This window comes from Pygoscelis adeliae, unplaced genomic scaffold (genome assembly GCF_000699105.1).
Source record: "Pygoscelis adeliae isolate BGI_AS28 unplaced genomic scaffold, ASM69910v1 Scaffold374, whole genome shotgun sequence".
NCBI lineage: Eukaryota > Metazoa > Chordata > Aves > Sphenisciformes > Spheniscidae > Pygoscelis > Pygoscelis adeliae.
The window spans coordinates 772,526-789,565 of NW_008824653.1; the positions used below are offsets into that span (position 1 = coordinate 772,526).

Consider the following 17,040-nt stretch of genomic DNA (forward strand, 5'->3'; position numbering starts at 1 on the left):
TAAGCAAGTAGTCAAACATTTGTTTAAGTCCTACTCTTAAGCATTATTTCTCTAATTTAACTTCACTAATTGTTATTAAAGCTTAATACAAAATGATGTTTATAGGTGTTCATAACAGATAATATCTTGGATAACAGAATGTGTATATATAGTTGCAATGACATTTGAACAGATGAACGTTCAGTTAATTTCCGTATTTTCCTTAAATGGGTAAAACTCCAGATGGGTCAAAATACATGTAAGGTAAAATAAGTCTAGTTTTTGTTTCATATTAGTTTCCTTTCTGTGACCAGTTCAAAGCTTAGTTTTAAGTATACATCTTTATGTCAAGTATTTGATTCTGGAATTCACATATTGAATTCACTGTGATCTAATATGTTATTTATGAGTCTTGACTATAGTGGTAGGCTGGGGTATTTTTATTCCTTGTATTTAAGAAGCCTTAAACTCTAGATTTGGACTCCCATTTGAATACAGCGTAGCAACTTTTTAAGCCTTAGGGAAATTGTATATTAAAATGGTTTATAATAACAATTAAAAATGGTCAAATAATGGAACAATAAATCATAGAATAGTTTGGGTTGGAAGGGACAGCTAAAGGTCATCTAGTCCAACCCCCCTGCCGTGGGCAGGGACAGCTTCAACTCGATCAGGTTGCTCAGAGCCCCATCCAACCTGACATGAATGTTTCCAGGGATGAGGCATCCACCACCTCTCTGGGCAACCTGGGCCAGTGTTTCACCACCCTCAGTGTAAAAAATTTCTTCCCTATATCTAGTCTAAATCTACTCTTTTTTAGTTTAAAACCATTACCCCTTGTCCTATCACAGCAGGCCCATTATTATTATTATTTTCCCGTATTTCAAACTGCATTTATTACTTGTTTATCTGTATTTGTTAATAACAGGTGGGCAGTTTATTGGTTCCTTTAGCATCAACCAGGGAACTGAGAATTATAATACAGGATAATAGTACAAGAATGCTGCCTGCTTACTGACATGATCAGTAGTGTGTTAAAAATGGGCAAAAAGCACAAAAGAAAAAAAGCTGTAGGATTTCAAAGTCTTCTGGGGATGTATGTCCAGCTTTTCTTTCTTTTTTTTTCCCAGTAAATAGTACTTTGGCTAAAGTCGTACAGCCATGGTCTTCATACTAATATTTTCTGCTGAACTGAGTGTAAAGATCTGTCCAAAAGGAGAGTTCATTAGCATAAATTCTTCTGTTCCCTGTGGATCGACATGGCTTGAGACCTGTGGGTTTTTTTGGGGAAAAAAATCGTTTTTAATGGTTGGCTGGTTTCTTTGCTGAATAAGTTGGCCTGCTGCAGAGCCAACATCTGTGACCTTTAATGTCCTTGTCCGGCAGAGATGGCTGGTGCACATTTCCAATGCAATAAAACTTCAAAAATCTTATTTCTTTAGCCAATATCAGTCAAGACCATCCCAAAGGGTGGGATAATACTTTTCCATAGGTTCTTACCTACTAGCATTAATTAGGAGTTAGCTTTTACACTGGGTTTTGGTGTTTGGGTGGGGGTTTTTGGGGGGTGGGGGGGAGAGGGGGATTTTTTTACTTTGAGGAATTTTATGCATGGTCAGCTTGCTCAGTTGTCACAGATATTGTTTTATATAAGTGCTTGAACATAAGTGTTACTGTCCTATTTGAATAAGAGTTTTCAGCTGTCCACTTCATACCGCAGTGGACTTCATGCTAGCTACTTCATGCCAGCTACTGCTAGTGTGTCCAGACAGAATAAGATTGTTTGCTTGAAATCAGGTTGACATAGCCTGGTTACTTTTGACCAAATACCAGGACCCATGACTCTTCCTTCTATGTTGCATTTTCTAGGCCTTGTAACAGCTGTGGTGTAGGCTAGGGTAGAAGAATAGATTGTGTCAGTCCTCCTTCTAAGGGTGTATTTTGCACTTTTCTTCAAGAATGAATGAAATGAAAAAAAAAGCAGGATGTCTCCTTCTCAGAATATATGTTTGGCAATTTATGCTACTAGGTTTTTCTTCCAGGGGATATCAGACATTAATGAGAGGCTAGGAGAACAGGAAGATGATTTGTGCTAGTTGAGAATAGCTGGACACTTAGATACACAGAGGAAGAAAGGAAGAACACAGAATGCTAATTAAAATTATATGTATTTTCAGCTGTGACAGGAAGCTCAACTTGATGACTGAGTGTTTTAAAGATAAGCTCCAAATTCCAAACGCTGTTAGAAACTGCTTTCCGTAAAGATAACTTACCATTGATCAGTCGCATCTTGCCTCTGAAAGCCAGTATCTTCTAGCACATGCTGAATTTTTGGCATGCTTAATGTCTAATTTGGAAAAGAAAAATGCAATCTGGCATACACCCTTGAGAACATGGTGACCTCTAATACAGAGTATTTATGGCATTTTGGCTGTACTGGTCCGTTAATCACAACAGGTCTTAAGACACCTACTTTTCAACTCCTTTGGGGCAATCTACCATAATACTTTCTTAAAACAGTGTTATTTGGTGTTCTGAAGTTGTGCTATTTCATAGCTAGGAGATAATATTTCTAGCTTCTGTGTAAATAAATTCTTAGAATGTAGGATTCTCCTGTGCTTTCAGCTCTTACAGCTAATTGAGCCATGATGTGCATTGTATGTTGCATATAAGCATGGTTGTTCTGGAATCTTAGTCATTCTCCAGTATTGGTATCTGGCTAAAACTCACAGATGTCTGCTATATTAAAAGTTAACATTTTATTTTCTATACCATGACTCAAGTTTCCCTAGATGTATAAGTAAATGAAACACAGTCCACAGTTCTGCTGGAGGTTGTTTTTTGTTTGTTGTTGGTTTTTTTTCTGTATAGTAAATGCATGTTGGTTTGTGTGTGTGATACTTTATAACAGTTCTAGCAAAACAAGAAGCTAACGGTACCATGTGTTGAAGGAATTATTTGGAGCTCTTGACTAAATTATTTAGGGCAAGGACTACATCTTCCTTTTGTTTAGTGCTGAAGAGTTGCTGGGAAATATTGGGAGTAAACTAAACTGGAAAAACGTGGATCTTTGTGATTTGTGGTTCCTTCTAATGTTCAGCTTCAGATGCGCAGGTGTTGCTTTTGTCAGATGAATGCTGCCTGATTTCTACTGCTATGTAATTCACCTGCATCAAGATTAAGAAACCACTTTTTATTACATAAGCTTGGAAACAAGACAAATGTATTTTGCTTTTGTGTAGCATGTATTGGATATCTGTTTTTCTGATGAGCGTTTAAAATGTTTTCTAGTACAATTGGGAGGAATGCATTATCTCTCATATAAACGCAGTACAGAGCTGAAATAGTCCTCCTTAATTTTGGTCAGAATGAACAAAAGTGTCTGTGTTTATTCCTGCCTAATGCATCACAAATCTGCTGACATGCTAACCTTGGAGTCTTGGCTGGCGGTAATCAGGCCTGTGCACCGGCAGGAAAGATGTACCTAATGCACTCCATCAGTGCAGTTTGCATATGGAAGTTCTCACAGGGGAGCTGCCCTGTGCCAGCTGAGGGTTACCTGCCCACTGCAGTTATTGTATGTAATTATCGAACCAATCTGTTCAGCCCAGCAGGGTTTAGATGGTAATCATGAAGCAACACTTTGGAAAGGAAAGATGTAATGCACTCTCCCCTTCTCTCATGAGCTATGTGAAGTTGGAGCCACTTTTAAAGCTGTATTAGTAAAACTCTAGTCTCACACAATTAAACAAAAAAATTAAAAAAAGGAAAAGATAAACTCTTCCAGTGTTCATCAAAGTTATCATCTATGTCTGATACAGATACAGGTCAGCTCATCCTTTGCAAAAATCACGTGGCTTTAAAAAAAAAATCTTTCCATAATCACCTTAAGAATACTTTGCAATAGCAAGATTAATTGTAATACACAGATGATAATAACAGTTCTATCCATTTAGAGGTTTTAAGATAATGTACCTTGAATAGAGTTCAGATTTTCCAAGTATGTCTCTTTGGAACAGAACCCATAGTTGCTATTAGAAAAAAATAATAATGTACTGTCAGTGGGTGTTAGCTACTTTTAAGCTGTGCAAAGAAAGCCTTAAGAAGCAAGGATCCAGATAAACTTGAATTTAATGAGGTGTAATTGCTTTTTTAAAAGCATCAACTTTGGGTAAAATGTTTTTCTATGTTTTTTAAGATTTTTCAGATTGCTCCTTTTGTAACAGTTATTCAATGTAAATAAAAAAACAGGTTTTGATCATAAAAACTTGTGTTTTCATACATAAAAATTTCAACTCCTAATGTGATCTGCAGATAGGAGAACTGAACTTTTAAATTGTCTATTGCCTATTACTAGTATTCCTGCATTAATATATGAACAAACTTTCTCTACAACTGGAGATGTTTTATAATATATGAAGAAATAATGCTTAAAATTGGGGAATGCCTTGTGAGGATAAGATATTTTCTACTTTGTATGGTCTTTTCTGCTCTTGAGTTCAGTTGCCCCCTCCCCTTTCTTTTTCCCCCCTCAGAAAAAAAGAAAGGCAGCAGCTGCAACCAATGAGAGCACTGAAGCAGAAATGGAAGATACAGGAAGTCCAGAAAAAAAGAAACCTACTCCTTCTAGTAAGTCAAAAGATCGTTCTCTCTGTCACATGTACTGGTGTGGTAGGTTAACGCTGGCTAAGGGCCAAACTCCCACCCAGCCACTCACTCCCCTCCTCAATGGGACAGAAGGAGAAAATAGGATGAGAAAACTCATGGGTCGATACAAAGATGGGGAGATTGCTTACCACTTACTGTTGCGGGTAAAACAGACTCAACTTGGGGAAAATTAATTTAATTTATTGCCAATTAAAATAAATTTGGGTAGTGACAAAGACAAATGTTGAAACAACATCTTTCCTTCCCCTTCTCCCAAGCTCAACTTAAATTCCGTACTTTAGACTCCTCTGTCCCACTCCCTGAGTGGTGCAGGGGGCATGGAGTGGAAGTGTGTTATGATCAGTACATAGCATTTTCTCTCTGCTGCTCCTTCCTCCTCACACTTTGCCCCTGCTCCAGTGTGGGCTCTCTCTCTTGGGCTGCAGTCCTTCAGGGAAAAAAATGTGCTCCGGTTCCTTCAGGAAGTATCCATCTGGTCCGGTGTGGGCTCTCCCACGAGTTGTAGGGAATATCTGCTCCATCCTGGGTCCTCCATGAGCTACAGGGAGTATCTGCTCCAGTGCTGTGGAGTACCACCTCCTCCTCTGACTTTGGTGTTCTTTCTGCCGTTTTTTCACTCTCCTCCCCGCACCACCCCCCCGAGCCTGTCCAGTGTTTTTCACCCTCTCTTAAATGTTTTCACAGAGGTGCCACAAATAAGTTGGGCTCAACTTTGGCCTAAAGTGGATTTGTTTTGGAGCCAGCTGGAATGGGCTGTGTCAGGCACAGGACAGCACCTGCCCTCTTCCCACAGAGGCCACCACTGTAGCCCACCCCATCTTACCAAAACTCCGCCACATGGCCACATATACCCCATACAACTGTTTACCTTTTAGCAGTTCGAGTGCTTTTTATCTTTCGTAATTTCTTTTTAGATTAACTCTAAAATAGAAATATTTAAACTTTCTGCGTAAGAAAGGTATACTCTCCAATTATGTGCTGCCTAAATCTGGTAGAAATGCTAGGTGATAATTGGTGGTTGCACCCTGTTCTTTTGCCGTCATTCATTCTCTCCTCCATTCTCATTTCTGTCCTTCCGTCTTGTCCACTTCGCTGTCAGAATATGCTGACTCCTCAGGACTTTAACACACTGTGATGAAGAAGCCAGGGTCTAGGAGCAGCAGCTCCCAAAAGCAAGCGTATTTAAAGTCGAGGAAAGGATCAGCTATCAGGATAGAAAATGCCGAAGCTACATTTCAGATAATTTGGCATAATTTTGGTGTTGTCTGGAAAAAGTCATGGACAGATAAAGTAGGATTATTGTTAAGTCCAAGATCAGAAATCTTAAGTAGATCTGTATAGGGTAAGCTTATGGTGAGTGTCCAGTGAAACTGTTTTCTTGATCTACCCTTCTAACTCTTTCATGTAGATGTGAACTGAATTCAAGTAATTACAAAGATATTTTTCCTAAAGAATTTTTGATTCAAACTTTTAAGTAGAAGACCAGATGTTGCCAATGGTCAAGTAGTCTAAAAATAATAAAGCAGTAGTACTGGAGTCTACCCCAAAATAAATCCGCTTGTTTAAAAAAGTTTTGATGAAGGAGTATGGCAGGATGGGAAAATGTAACATTTCAAGGACAGCAATATTATTGGTAAGTTATGGATTTACCCTAGTATATTTACTGAAACAGTATGGTACAAAGTACAAGTAATTAAACTAATGTTATTCCAGAAGGTGACACTCCTTTGTTCATTTTCAGCTGTCACATTATAGAATTCTGATCATTAAAATCAGTGATTATTTCTCATGCTTGAATGCCTTTTGAATTGTTGACTTCACTTTATTATGAATTTTCTGGTCTGTCAGTGGCTGAAAAAGTGTTAATTATATTATACTTTCTTTCAAGGAAATACAATTATTTGATGTGACGCTGATGTTTATTCATAGTTTCAGCATTTTAGATTTTATTTAAGACCTTATAACAAAATACTTAATACAGCTGACTGTCTTCTGGTTGTGATATGATATGCGTGAGCAGAATATACTTTCATTTTGTCTTATGTATTATGCTTCTTTTTTCCTGGGATTGTAGATTGAAATTCTCATAGATAGAGATGAAAAAGAACTTGAGGAATTGCAGTCCAAGTGGTAGCATCAGCTTTTTGTAAATGTTAAGGTTTTTTTTCAGACTAAGTAAAGGTATTTGGGAGGCTATATATATTTTCAGCATCCAGTGGTTAAAGTGAGTGATGGACATAAGCTTAAATTTAAACCTCCTTTTGCCAATTCAATAGAGTTACAGGTGAAATGGTTCTAATTTCACCTTTTTATACTACCCAATTTAATGAATACCAAGTGGGGGGAGTATATCAAATGATTTCGGGTGAAAAGTGATACAGGTACTTACTCATTTTGTTCTCTCCAAATTTGGAATTAAAAACTTTTCCACTTATTACATGATGCGTAAATCTGTGTTGAAGGAAAGGGCAACTGTTTCATAATCTTGTGATTTTCATGCTTTTGATAAACTGAAAATAGCTGTTTATTATAGAAATACTTAAAACTGTGTTTCCAAATCTGACTAGTTTTATGTTACCATGGACTTGTTTCTCCGTTATGTGACTAGTCCTGTGACTAAAAAAATATCCTAAAGTTTACTGTCCAGATAATTTCTTGATACCTCTTAATTGTAGAAATTGAAGTTTAGTCATACAGGAACATTTTAAAAGTTCTTGACGTGCTATTTTGTTGGTTTCTAAAAGGGGATAAATGCGACTGAACAGAGGTTACTCTTCAGGTGTTCAAACAACATCTCATTAGTATTTGGACTTAAAACAGTGGCAAGAAGAGCCACGCAGCCTCTCGCTGTTCGGCTAATCGGCATTAACCACATCTGACTATGCAGTTTATCTAATCCAGTCCAAAAGATTAGTCGGCCCAAAAAGATTGTGATCAACTGTGCAGCAGTTTGAGTACACCAGGGTGCTCAGTGGCTACAGGGACTCTGCCAGTAATGAAATCTGCTACTGCTGAGGCTGGGGAGCCCCCAGGCTTGGCGGAGGAGGAAGAAAGAATGGCACTGAGAAAGGACGGGCATCTTGAAATTCTTGCTAGTCTGCTGCCCCTGGTTGTTCTCAGCGTAAGAGTGGCCACTTCAGATGAGTTCAGTAAAGGCCATCTCTTTCAATCATGTCAGCCATCAGTATTTCTGGAGCTGTCAGGCAAGAGTGTTAGACTCCTCTTTTTAGAAACAGAATTTCAGAAAGCCCTCGAGAAACAAGCTGTGTTGTACTTCCAAACTAAGATGCACAAAATTTTGTGGAATTCTTAAACTGCTTTTTATTTAAATTAGCATGTTATCAGTTTCCTCTTCCTTTCCTGTGATAACTGGAACCCATATGCTTTCCTGAAAGCTGGCATTTTAAGAGGTATCCTTTTTAAGGTGATACGGATGATGTTGAAGTATTACATCAGTCAATGTCTCTCCACCAGGAAAAATCAGAAGAGATGATTTCTATATAAACGAAAAGTTCTTTTCACACTCTGTTACAGCTCCATTTTCATTATTGGCTGCCTTCATGTATGATAGTAAAATATACAGGCTTGTAAGTGATGATACTGTTAAAGCCGACTACCAAATTTTGGCATACACTGTATGTATCCACCAGTGCTTCTGCAGAGGTGTACTGCATAATGTTAATAGGACTGATATACTTATTTTTAATCAGTTTGTATGGAATAGGCAGCTAGTGTAGGAAACTTCAGTTAAAATGGCATAAATGCTGGAAAAATGAGTTTCATGAGAATTTGTAAATAATCCCAGGCTGAAAACTACCAATAGAGATAAAACCTTTACCACTGGCAGTTTTCTTTAATCTTGGGGTTGATGAAGATTGGGTCATAGAAAATAGAATATTTTTTTTAAGAATAGAATTTTTCATGATGATGGAAGTACTGTATTTTTTTTAATGTACTTTTTTAATAGTCAGTACTGCTAGGGGTAGGAATTGTGCATGTCTGTATTGCTGGATAGCATCTAGCATGGTAAGGCCTTAACAGGGGTCTTTGGTTACTCTTGCAGTATAAAGAAAGAACTATGTGAACAGCTCTGATATGAAAACAGTCATACTGATGGATTGGTTAGAAGGCATTCCAAAATGGAGGTTTAATAGTATTTCTCAATTAATTGGTACTTTAGCTTTATGTTTATTTACATTGCATGGCTTTGCATAAATCAGTATCTGGGATATTGTCTTAGAAATCTTTTTTTTCTTTATTCAAGCAAGATTTATTACTTAATGTTGGATTAAATCTACACTTAGGCTCATTTTTATATTTAGAGAATTATTGGCCTTGTCATCAAGCTTTAGCAGAAAGCAAATCATACGGTTTTTTTGAGCTTGTTTATGGCACCACTTGTTACTTGTCTTTCTAGTCCACACCAATGCCCACATTATAGGTAGATTTTTACCTCTTAATTTTGTACCCTAATGCAGTCATTTTCAGCAAAACCTGTACTGTACAATAGTTCTAATTGCCTGTTATTCATTTGTTCCTTCTTATGAAGGATTTGGTGTTGACTAGTATCTGTAACAGACTCCAGGAGTAAGTGGGTATTAGTCTTAAAACAGTGTGTCTGTCTCTGTGACTAGTCACCAAAAGATCTGTCCTTTTCTGCACCATTCTTAGCCTTACCTTACCTGTCTCGGGAATGTTGCAAGTTAAATGTTCTAGTACGAGAGTTATGTGATCTGGTTTTAGAAGTTAAAAGCATGTGCTGCTATGTTGTATCTAGAAATTAACAGGAAGATTCAGGTTTTAGAGCAGAGAAATACTGCTCTCGGTTGTCAGAAATACTGACAAACTGGCTTTGTATTTTGCATTAAATATATTCAAACACGATATGAAGTGATCTGTCTTTATGGCCTGCGCCAAAATTGTTTGAGGATCTTCAAAAGCTATTTAAACTAGGAGAGGTGTGGTAGGAGGTGATTTTTTAAGAATAAAGATCCTTAAATATTTTGAGTAGGAAGGCTAAAATAAACTAGATATAAAATAAATATATCTTTGTGTTCTTCCTGAATAATGGTTTTCTTTGACAATTTGCAAGTGAGAAATTCACTGAGAAGCACCTTGAATATGTGCCACTTATAATAATAAAGAGACAAAATTAATGTCCAAGATGTAAAGTATGGGAGTGTTCCTGTTTACTCCTGTGTCTGCTTGGAACATGGTTTTCTACTTAGTCTTCCTTCATATTTTAAGCTTATTTCTGTACAATCTCTTCAGACCATTTCTAGCACTTAAACACATTTAAAATGTAAATACATTTAAGTTCCTTGTTACACTTGAATGGAACTTTCTTGTGTTTCCTACTAATAAAAAGTATTAAATTAAACAAAACAAAAAACCTTCTGAGGAAAATTCTCCATGGGGTAATGTTTTGTATAATGACTTTACATGTAGAACTAAATTATTTAAGAATAAAAGTGATGTCGGCTTTTTTGTTGTTTTTCTGTGACCTGAAGATGTATTGCAGTATGCTGAACAAGTGTTGCAATTCAAACTCAGATATAAAATTTGTAAGTGAAATTTTTCTAGAGGAAAGAAAAAAAAAACCTGTACTGCAATGACTCAGATTTTTACAGGGAACTAGCTTTTTCAAGATTGCAAGTAATATATTTGAATTAAACTTTGTTCCTCCTGTAAATCGCTGTGTGGTGGAGAGGAGGGCTATTTTTAAACACATGCTGCATGGGACTACTGATTTGTATGTGTGTATACAATTTTGTTTTGGAATGTCTTCAGTAAAGCGATTTTTACAAATAGAAGTAGGTCAGTTTGGTTTATCTGGAACAATTTTATGTTAAAATATTTAAAAGAACACTCATAGATTCGATGTTATCTTAGGAAATACACAGGCATGAAGTCATCAAATAATACATTCTTCTGTCCTGATGTTTTTCCATATTATCATATGGAAATGTATTGGCTTCATTTGTTGCAGGAAACAGAGGACTTGGAAGAATAGAGTACCTAAAGCCAAACCCCAACCCATAACTCTACAAACTTACTTTCTTCTCTCTCATCCCCACCCCACAATCATATTTCCTGGAATTCAAGTCCATATTTCCATTCTTCTGGTCTCTCTGTTCTTTTTTCTGAATCATATTTCTGAATCTTTGTAGAGAAAAGAACTGCGGAGAAAAGAGAACAAGCCAACTAACCAAAACTACTATTTGTCACCCTTGCAGTTGCTTCAACAGCCTTCAAAGTACTGAAAAATTCTTGTTTGAGAAGTGTTACACTGAGTTTTTATCAGCTAGACAGGGTTCCTTGGCAGAGTTGGGAAAGGGCTTGTCAGACGACTACATACTCTTCCTTATTTCATCTTCTCAAAAGAAAAGTAGCTCTTCCTTGGCACCGTATTCAAACTGCCCAAACTCTTTTGAGAACGCTAGACTAGTGTGATGCTTAGCTCTCATTAAATGCTACACAGCCTGGCTTCAGTTCCCATTTGATGTTTGCAGCTGGATGCGGAGTGTAGTCTTTCAGCTTCCAATGCTATTCCTTCCATATGTAAATAGCAATTGTATGAGTTCCATTCTTTTGTTTTCCCTCTTCAGTTTGATGATTGTAGAACCCTTTTAAGGGGCAGTTGAAGGAAAAAGGTCTCCTAAAGAGCCATCCAGTAAAATGACTTGGTTATTTGATATGATTAAAGACAGCTGAAATATGACTGAAGCACATTTTGCAAGACAAAAGTGGTACTGTAGCCAGTGGAAGAATTTTGACAGTCCTAAATTTATCTCCTTTGGAAATTACAAGTCCACAATTAGTTACTTAAATTAGTAATAAAACAGATTCTTGGATTAATATATAGCACTGAGATCTGATACAGTGGCATATGCAAGATCCTATCTAGTTGACTAGGGAGTCAACTTCATCACTTCTCAGCTTAACTGTGGCAATTCAGTATATGTGGCATGAAGTTGCCAGCATTAAAGAAACGTCAGGTCTGTCATAATACTGTCCTGCTGTGGCATGCTGGGTGTCTATACAGAAGTGATGATTAAGATACATCTATGTGGAGACTAGTCTGAGAACATCTCTTCCAGAGACTACTTGAGAACTCTCCACCACATGGTCCAACTCTCCAGATTTATTGACCTTTGTTTCTTAATGAGATAAAACATATAGCAAAGCGTGTGTGAGAGATTACACACACATACTGGATTTTTTTTTTTAAGAAAGGAAGCCTTGCTGTGTCTGATCAATGTACTTGACTGCATGTGCTTCTTTTGAGAGCGAAAGATGTTAGCTGTGTTGTTTAATGATGATTACTGCAAGTCTAGTTTAAGAGCTTGCATAGGCTAGAACTGTTGGAACTCTTCAGCTGTTATACAGACTGGCATGTACTCAGTCTGTCAGGTGTAAATTCAGCATATGCAAGTGATGCAGTTGCTAACCTCCAGCATGCCTGCTGCTAGATATTTTTCACTTACCTGATGTTTGCCTGGAGTCTAAAATCTGTATGTGGTTCTGTTTTCAAATATTCTAGCCTATGATGTAACCTAGAAGTCACCATTAACACCTAAATCATACCTGATTTCAACTGCTTGGTAGCTGTGTTTTCACACTCAGAATCTCTCACTGTCCTCACTTCCATCAAAGCAGGCAATTAAGTGGGAAACTTGGGACTCTGCTGTCTGCTTATTTTTACCATGAAAGCCTTTGTCATTTTATAGAAACTTTCATTTTTGACTCAAGTACAGTTTTATTTCTCTTACTCATAAGACTTATGCGTGTTTCTAAAATGGTGTATGTAGAATTGGAAAACAGGATGAGAAGGGACATCAAGAGGTGATCTGCTCTAAACACCAGCCTAAGGAGAGGCTTATCTGTCTACATCTGTGTTAATCTTCATACATACCAATATTTTCTTGTAAAACCTCTATGATTAAGATTCTAAAACATCCCTGGTCAACACCACTTGCAATACTTAACTATCCTTACTACTAAAAAGGGCTTGATAAGGTAGAGTGTTTTATTTTGATATTTTTAGTACCTAATATGAATTTCCCTTAAGCTTATTAGTTGTCCTATCCACTGTGGACATGAAAATTGCTCTGATTTCATGCAGCAACCTTTTGCACATTTGATGAGTACAAAAGACTGCACCATCACATTTCTCCTCCATTTTTTTCCTTTCCTCAGATAAACTAGTTAAATTCAATTCCTTTTTTTTTTGTTAGAGAGCTAGAAACCATGATCATAATCCTGATTTCCCCCCCCCCATTTTTCTCAGAACTGTCTTGAAAGATAGAGCCCAAAACTCTACACAGTACTACTAGGTTTCTTTTGTAAAGTTGCTTTGTAATACTGTTTACATGGAGAGGATCAGATACCACAGTCAACTTGTCTAATAATTCCTCTAGAGCCTGTGGGACTCTTTGTGCCTCTGCTGAACTTTGTTCCAGTCTCAAAACAAGCTGTGCAGTGACACCATCTGGTTTATTTTTGCCTATATAATTCTTCCTCATTTAAATTGCTGTTTCAGCCTGATTCACTTTAATCTGCTTTATGAGAGCCCTCTCCTTTGCTTGTAATAGCTTGCTTTGTGTCCTCATTTGGTGCTCCCCACACAGGACTTCTTGTTTTTAGAAACAGAATTGACATTTCTCCCACAATAAAAGTTTGTGGGGAGGGGGCAATATAAGTTATCAGGCTAACTGATTTTGAAAACGTAGACAAGCTTTTTGGTACAGAAGACCTTCAGTTCTGAAATAGCTGCAAACTTTGAAGCTAAACAGGGGTTGAGAGCAGTCATTCTAAGTTTAACATAATTAACTTAATCAGATAGTTTAAGAGAATATTTCTGCTGCTTAAGTTTGAAATTATGAATAAAAGAACCATGACAAGGATTTTTTTCCTTTTTGTTACGATTCACTTAGAGATTCTCCATGATCATGGTTTGTTTAGAAAAGCCTTGAAAAGAACTCATTAACGCAATAAAGATAAAGGGAAAGGCAGAGGCAGGGTAGCTCTCTTGTCCTTTTTGGTGTTCCAGCATGGGCAATTAGAAATGGGTAAGCTCTTACTGAATTAGGAATTAGTAAGTTTCAATTGCTTGTATTGTCCGTGACTACCATGAAATACTACATTCCTGAAAGACAAACATGAAAATCTGGTAACTCCTCTCTTTTTTCTCTATAAACAAACACCTGTAGTATTTTGCTGCCTGAGGTAATCATTTTCATATCGCCAGTCTTTCTGATAATCGAACATGAATGTGACCTGTCTTTGCAGCATTTGATTGTACAGTCTATGATTGGATGAGAAGAAAAGTCACAGTTACCTCAGTCAAAACCGGTGAAGATTAATGAAAGGGAAAAAGATCATGTTATTGTTTTTTCTTGAAGAGAAAACTAGTCATTCTCTGCTTTCTGTTGCAATACAAAGATTCCAGGGAAAAATGTCAGGAGGGATGGAACTGGTACAGTTCATGCAGTTGATAAGATAACACGGCCTAAATACCACTAAGACTACTCAATTTGAAAAGTCAGAAGACATGGCTGTTGCTAGAATTTGCAATTGTAGTAGCTGAAATATTTTGTGACTTTGAAAAGTATAAACTAATTCTTGAAGATAAACCAGAATTTAGCTGGGAGAAGGAATGATTTCCATAGTTAAGCTACTACTTTAGTTTATGCTACCTGCTTGTATAGCTTTTAGGTACCAGTACTTGGAACCAGAACAGATTTGATTTTTACATGGCAGTTGGGGAGTGGGGGGGGGTTTGCCAGAACAGATCTTTCATTGATAAAGCTGCTCTGCTCAATAAGAGACGATCGCCAGAGCTGTCCATTGTTGGGTTGTTTTTTTTTTTTTTTAAGTGATTTATTAATCAGAGGTGTATTGTCTGACAAAAATACATTTGTAGTTTTATGTTGAATGCAGCAAATGCTTTTGGACAAAAAAGGAACAAGAATTTTTTTCTGTTCTCCATTTCATTCTCAAAAATGGAAAAATTCTTCAAAGTTAATTTTGGTATTTTTAATTTCAAAACAACATTTTAAGAACAAATTAAGTTATGTAAATTTAAATATGAAAGCAAAACTGTTTGCAATAGGTCATTGCTTTTCTTGGTGTGGTTTTGGTTTTGGGTAGACTCAAGACTATTTTGGTTTGTTTTGCATTGTTCTTTGCCTCCTTGCTTTCCCCCAAATTTACTCATTGAGTTTGAACGATCAGTGACTTGTACTGCTCAAAGGCTGTTGTCTTATGCAAGCAGCTTCTTTCTTAAGGACTTCCATGAAACTCAATTTTACCTTTTTTTCTTTGTCAGTAATGCAGATTAAGAAGTTGACAGAAACTGTAGAGTTACATATAGTTTTACAAGCAAGAACTTCTATAGTTAGGCACACTGACTTCAAGGAGGAAGTCAGGATTAAAAAAAAAATTAAAAAAATAATACCATGACTAGGAGATGAAAAACATTTCATTGTTACTACATTTGTGAAAATGGTAGCGATTTTTATGATACGTAATATTTTTTTCTCACAGTGACTACAGTTGGATGTGATTCACAGAAATGAGCTGTGGTGGTTTTTTTTTTTTTCCTTGTCTCTGCTAGTGGGCAGGAAAGAATCAAAGTACAGGGAGTTTTTTATTATTGCATTTAAGTATGCTCTCTCTAAACAACCTGCCTGCCGGGTTTGTCAGGAATCTTATTTAGATGGCACTGTTTGTTGCCTTTGTTAATAAAATATTGTCAAATAAAAGCTTGAAATCTGTAGGTAAAGTTGCACTGATAGCTGAGCTGATTTAACAGCTTGACACTGCCAAACAAAAATCTTCCTCTTTTCTACCTGTGTGCCTTGCACCTCCCCTTGTATAAGCTCCATTCAGAACGCTCTAAGGTGCTGCAACTCACTAAACTATGAGAATAGTAGACCAAAAAAAAGTTCTTTGCCAGGTTGCGGAGCTGGATCAGCTTCGCGCAAGGTCCAAAGAGCACCAAAAATGGCTTAATACTGGGAGGGATCATAGAACTGAAAGCTGGCGCATGGGGAGGAAGGAGGGGTTTAGGATTTGAAGAGAATCTGATTCTTCATGCTTTGGTGGACGTGAGCTGTTAAATTGGCTCAACTCTATGTAATGCTACTGTTTGAGAAGTGGAATTGTACAATGTGTTTTTCAGGAGAAAATCGGTGCCCAGGAATTCTTCTGAGTCCGTGTCATGTGTCCTCCCATCCCCCTGTCAAAACTAAATGAATGGTTTGAGTTGATCAGTCCTCTTAAAGACTACAAGTATTTTCTTGTGATCCACTTCTGTTATTTTATTTTATAGAAAGTCTTGTCTTTTTTTTGTTTGAATTGCAGATGCGGTAGCTACCAGAACCCGGAAGGTGACCTCACCAAAACCCAAGAAAGGCACAGCAACCAGAAAGAGAGTCCAGAAGTAAATAACAGGTGGAGCAACGAATTAAGTTGCTCTTTGGCTCATCTCCGGGTTTTTTTCAGTTACTGTAGCACTGGAATCTTTTTCTTTCCCTTTTAAATGATGAATCCTGTAAAAACATGGACTGCTGTTTGTACCTGGTTTTGAGAAGAAATGTTTTATTAAAATATTTGCATAATTTATGTATACTTTAATACTAATGCAAAATTTTGCCAACTTTGAAGTGAGGATGTGTTTTTATTCTTTATATAGACAAATTCATGTCTTAAAGGCAAACTAAAAGAAAGTGCTTTTTTTTCTGCTTTATAATGTAGAAATAAAGCCTTATTTAGTTTCATTATGGGTATTTTATAAGGAACAGTGGTGGTGCATCTGATTTCTTCTAATTTTGAGTGAAGTCTTATTGGAGGTCACTTAGATGTACACTGAGATGAAGTCTGAAATGGTAGAGACATCTTTTAAATATTTCTCAGTTGTTTGAATAGAAAAAAAGAGAACATAAGACAAAAATCACATCCTTCCGTTCTAGTTCGTTATGTAATGTATTTAAACAATTTTTTTGGAGGACAGGTAGTGAATTTTAGTTACTTTTTTGCATAGTATTTGTGTTTGTATCACTTTTCTAATTATTCAGAATTTCTCTGAAGGAGAGAGACCAGAATTTCAGATACAGGGCCCAGGGCAAAGAAAAGAACCAACCAAAAACCAATGTCCGTTCTCAACCCCCCCCTCAGGTTTTCTTTTTATATTAGTGAAAAGGCCAGAAAAGTTACAATTATGAATAACTTTGTAAAGTATCTAGTTCCAGTGAAAGCTTGACTCAAAGGTACTTCTCGTAACAAAAGAATGGTTTACCTTTTTTTAATAGTTGAGAAGCACGTAACCTTTTGTAAATGTACTTCCTTGCTTGGCTTTGAGTCTTCTCTTCAGAATTGTAAGTCAAAAAA

General features: G+C 36.8%; 1 protein-coding gene across 1 annotated transcript in view; it reads left to right on the plus strand.

Moving 5' to 3' along the window:
• VRK1 (vaccinia related kinase 1) overlaps window positions 1–16,573 on the plus strand; it is a 30,221-nt gene extending 13,648 nt beyond the window's left edge. Inside the window, exons 11-12 of the mRNA XM_009322544.1 lie at window positions 4,515–4,608; window positions 16,015–16,573. Coding sequence (XP_009320819.1) covers window positions 4,515–4,608; window positions 16,015–16,097 — 177 coding nt within the window. The 3' untranslated portion in view covers window positions 16,098–16,573. The remainder of the gene's footprint in view (window positions 1–4,514; window positions 4,609–16,014) is intronic.
• Window positions 16,574–17,040: the final 467 nt, after the last annotated feature.